Source organism: Bactrocera neohumeralis, unplaced genomic scaffold (assembly GCF_024586455.1).
Source record: "Bactrocera neohumeralis isolate Rockhampton unplaced genomic scaffold, APGP_CSIRO_Bneo_wtdbg2-racon-allhic-juicebox.fasta_v2 ctg3299, whole genome shotgun sequence".
NCBI lineage: Eukaryota > Metazoa > Arthropoda > Insecta > Diptera > Tephritidae > Bactrocera > Bactrocera neohumeralis.
In genome coordinates this window covers 247-4,542 of record NW_026090650.1, presented here as the reverse complement: position 1 = coordinate 4,542, position 4,296 = coordinate 247, and the positions used below count along the sequence as shown (strand labels likewise).

General features: G+C 55.1%; 1 protein-coding gene across 1 annotated transcript; it reads right to left on the bottom strand.

The window, feature by feature from the left end:
- Positions 1-415: 415 nt before the first annotated feature.
- Positions 416-2,114, bottom strand: LOC126766959 (uncharacterized). The gene is made up of 3 exons (XM_050484608.1): positions 1,985-2,114; positions 836-1,064; positions 416-794 (listed from the first exon to the last, which is right to left on the bottom strand). Exons 1-3 carry the CDS (start codon positions 2,112-2,114, stop codon positions 416-418), a joined length of 738 nt encoding a protein of 245 aa, XP_050340565.1.
- Positions 2,115-4,296: the final 2,182 nt, after the last annotated feature.

Sequence of the window (4,296 nt, the reverse complement as noted above, 5' to 3'; positions counted from 1 at the left end):
GGCCTGGGGTCCGTTGCCGGCGGACGTCAGTGTGACTCGCCGGCTGTAGTTATGGAAAGGCCCCGGCCACGGCTGGCTGGACCAGTTCTGCTCTGCGATGTACACCGATGCCTGCGGCTTCATCTACTTGAACCACCACGGCGACGTGGCCGTAGGAAAAGAAGGCGACAGCGCCTCGCTCGTCGGTGTCTCGAGGATAGATGAGCAAGTCGCCGACGCGCGGACCGCTGCCGCCCATCGCCAGAGCCTGCCCGTTGCCAGAACTTCAGCAGCGGCGTCGTCGTGCCGTTAAAGTAGGTGACGTGGTCGAGGGCGTCCCAGATGTCCGCGGCGCCCTCGACCGAGCCAAAGAAAGCCGGCGCCGGCTCCCCGCGGAGCATCCAGTAGCGCCGTGCATACTCGACGCACTGCCATTTCATGCCCGTTGCCATGCGCTGGGCGATAGTGCCGTTGAGGGGCTCTTGGTGCGGGTTGGCTTGCCGGCTGGGATCCGCGAAAATCGAGGACGCGGGATGCGCACCTCAATCGTGTGCTCCAGCAAGGAGATGCAGGTGTGGGCGTAGCAGTTGCTGTACCCCTCAACGCCGCCGTGGGAGCCGAGCACAACGCCGAACGCCTCGGAGCGGCCAACCGTCTTCCGGCAGTGCTGCCCTTTGCAGCCCTCCGGCAACGCTGCCACCTCCACAGCCTCGCCAGGGACGACACTTTTTGTGTGACCGTTGCGGTGCTTCACATCCCGTTCCGACGCCTCCAGAGCTTTCGTGTGACGCACGTCACAGTGATAAAGAGAAGGGCTGCCCAGATGAAGAGGGCAATGAAAATGCTGGAGGAGCACCGACAGTCCCAGATCGCCTTGTCCTCACCCATGATGCGCCGCTGCTCCGCCTTTATTTTCTGCGAATGCTCGGCGATGATGGCATCCCGCGATTCACCCTCATTCCGCGCGGCGGCGCCGCTCCATCTCGCCGCTGTTGCGAGCGCACGATTGGTGAAGGCATCGCCGCCAGGACCGCGTGGACGTCGCCGGTCGCGCATGCCACAATGGCGGTGGGCGATGGTAGTGGCTACAAAAGAGAAACGGAGAACGTAGCGCTCCCTCAAGCGTGTGACACTTTCACCGCTTGCAGTCACCCCGTTATGATCAACTAAGGATGCTATCGGCCCTTGTTGCTTTCCCAAAGAGGGGGACAAAAAGCAAAACAAATTCGAATTGACGACGGCACCAAAGGGAGGGGAACACTGTTCTGTTATTCAGTTTCCTTTTCAACATAGGGAAGAGCGTCTTTTGTGTGTGTGTGTGTGTGTGTGTGTGTGTGTGTGTGTGTGTGTGTGTGTGTGTGTGTGTGTGTGTGTGTGTGTGTGTGTGTGTGTGTGTGTGTGTATATGAAAGAAGGGAAAGCCCATTGTGCACGTGGGACACCCCCATTCCCTCTTTTTCCATTTGCTAAGAAAAGAAAAGGAGGGGGAAAAAGGAGAAAAAGATATGTGACTGGCGTTAGGGAGCGCGTTAAGATGATCTGGCAATGTACGCTTGTGCTTTTCGTCATCCTTCTCTTCCCATTCCTTTCGCCATTCTTTACCACAGGGCCGCCTTCGCCTCTCGCACGGAAAGGGCGTGTGAGTGCCGCTCAAAAGCACCACAGTAAAACAACTGAACGGCTGCCTGGTGGTTGAGCTCCGTTGCTCCGCCGAGGCGCGGCGTTCGGCTGAGTTCTTGCCGCAATCCGTGAAGGAGGAGAAACCGCTTCCCGGTGTCGCCGTAGTGAGAAGTGAAAGGAGTTGCGCGACCTTGCGGTGGTGGGCCGTGTGGCAGTCGCGGTCTGCAATGAGACCCGAAAAGTGGACGAGGACTGCTGCTGCTGCTGCGAGTCGGTTTCGCTACCGCGGCGTCGTCCCTCTCCTTTTTTGTCTCACTCATAGACAGTGCTGCTAGGATGGCTTCGATTTCTGTGTTTCGCAAGGAGCACTGCGTCTTTCGCGTTACCTTCAATTACAGAAGTTCCGCTGGTGCGTGCAAGACGGACAAGGCGCGCGTGTTGCCGTTTCGGATTCGTCATGGTATCGCCACCGTTAGCAACGGCTTCACGACTCACCACCGCGCAAGCCGCACCCATTCGTACACGCAGCGAACGGAATATCGGAAGAGGGTCACTATTTGTTCTGTTTTTTCTCCCCTTTTCACCCCGTTTCGATTCTTTTGAAAAGAGGGAGGCTCTTGTTCTTGTCAGAAAAAAAGAAAGAATGAGCGTTACAACGAGAAAAACAGCAAAGTGCCGTTTACGGCAAGGGCAACCACAATGTGAGAAGAAGACCGCGTCATCCAAATGCAAAAAGTGCAAATCGGGGCGAAGGTGAATTTTTTTTTTTTTTTTGGGGGGGGGGGGAAAGGACATTACACGGGAAGTGGCCCGCCAAACAGGAAAAAAAAGGGAGAACCTCCTGCCAGTAGGGTCCTTCCCTTCCGAGAGGGGCGTACGCGCTATTTTTGCTTTCTCCGCCGTTCATGAGCTTAGTAGAATAAGTGTAGCAAAAAAAAATAACAGGAACGAAAAATTGATTGTTTTTTCTCTTTTTAAAACACGCCAAAAAAAAAAGAAAAGAAAGGAGAGAACGAAACTCAAACAATCAGAGAACGATATATAGAAAACAGCATTTGTGAGAGTGGAACGTGAGTAAAAAGGGTGTTTTTGTCTTCACAAGATGACGATTCTGCCATGGAGCCAAATGAGCCCAAGTCGGAGAAAACAAGGAAAGAAAAGAAAAAAAGAAAAAAGAAAAAAGAATGAACAGAAGAAATGACGAGAAGGCCGTTAGTTGGTCAGTAACAAAAGCCTAAAAAGACGAGTGCGTAAAGGGGAAACGCGATGCAAGACAAACGACGGCAAAAAAAAAAAAAAATAATATCCATGGAGGTAAGAATGCGGATAGATAACGTTAAAAAAAAAAAAAAAGAGAGCTACAAGACAATCTCAGCCGCGCTGTTCACACAAAGAGAAAAAAAGGGGGAGGAGGGGAGAGAAGGCGCGCCTCCTTTCCCTACAGCGGCCTCACTGGCTCGCCGTCTGACCAATCCCACTCGTCCTTACTCTTTGGCAAAGAAGAGTGACGATGCGGCTGCTCTGCGGACGATTGATCGGCTCGATTACGAGAGGACCCCCATTTCCTCCCCCGCCGCCCGCGCGCGGCGCATGGTGCGAAGGGGTTTCCCTTGCGTGCGTTTCACGGGTGAGAGCCGGTGCTGTCTGTCCTCTGGTGGCCGCGGCTCGCCTTTCTCAGAAGAGTGCCGGAGCAAGTCTCTCTCTCATCCATGTACAAGGAGCGCGAGTCCGCTGCGGCAGCCACAGCACTTGGCGACGTCCCTTGCGCGTTCGGCTTCGCAGGAGAATCAAAGGTGTCAACGTATGAGTCGCGTATTTCGACCATCGCGACACCGTCGTCGGCAGTGGAGCTGTACGAGCGGCCTCCATGCCCCATGCGACGGCCCCCACCACCACCACTGCCTCCTCCTCCTGCTGAACGGACAGACACGCGGACACGCCTTGGCCCGCAAAAACCAATCAGTGAACACAAACAAGATGAAAAGAATTGGCGAAAGCTGGATGCCGTCGCCGCCGTCGTCCAAAATCCACGCTCGGAGTTGGCAGCGGCGAACTTGAAAGCGGCGCCTCGGTGGAGGACGTGGAGGCAGCTCTTCCGTCGCTGTTGTGCTTGGTAGTGTCGTCGATGTTGAGGAAGAGTTACTTTCCGTGGTCGTGGGGTAATCGGCGTTGGTGGTGGAAGTGGAGATGGAGGAAGAGGACTCTGCTGAGTCTGCGAGCGCGCTGTCGTCTGACTTCGCCAAACCCCTTCCTTTTCGCTTCGCCGTTACTTGCGCTTTCGTCTTTGGCTGTCGCATTGCCCTTTGACCGCGCCGATGGAGTGGAGGAGTCCGGTAAAGACGAAGACCCATCAGCAGAAGACAAAAGGGGTGTGTTCAGCTGGTGATCGGAGAGGAGGCCGATTCGTCGCTGCTTTTGTCCGCGCGGCTGTCCTGCAATGCGGCAGCGCTCCCGTCGTGGCTATCCGTCGAGTGCTCTTGCCCGTGGGCGGTGCTGCTGAGGACGGCAATCATCCAGCAGCAAGAAGCCGAAAAGGCCACCACCGTCGCTCGATGGGCAGCACGACGGCTACGGAGTCCCATGTCGGGAGGAAGTACACAGACAAGGGTGTATTAGACAAAAGAAAAAAAAAAAAAAGTGATGCTGCAACAAGCAGAAAAGGGAAAAACAACAACAACGAGAACAAAGCTCTTGGAGA

Bases quoted from the DNA above. Each gene is read 5' to 3' on its own strand.
- LOC126766959 (XM_050484608.1), bottom strand. From the start codon at position 2,114: ATGGGTGCGGCTTGCGCGGTGGTGAGTCGTGAAGCCGTTGCTAACGGT. The intron at 1,065-1,984 runs GTAACGCGAAAG...TCTCTTTTGTAG, and splicing joins CGGAACTTCTGTAATTGAAG to CCACTACCATCGCCCACCGC. The intron at 795-835 runs GTGCTCCTCCAG...TCATCTGGGCAG, and splicing joins AAGGCGATCTGGGACTGTCG to CCCTTCTCTTTATCACTGTG.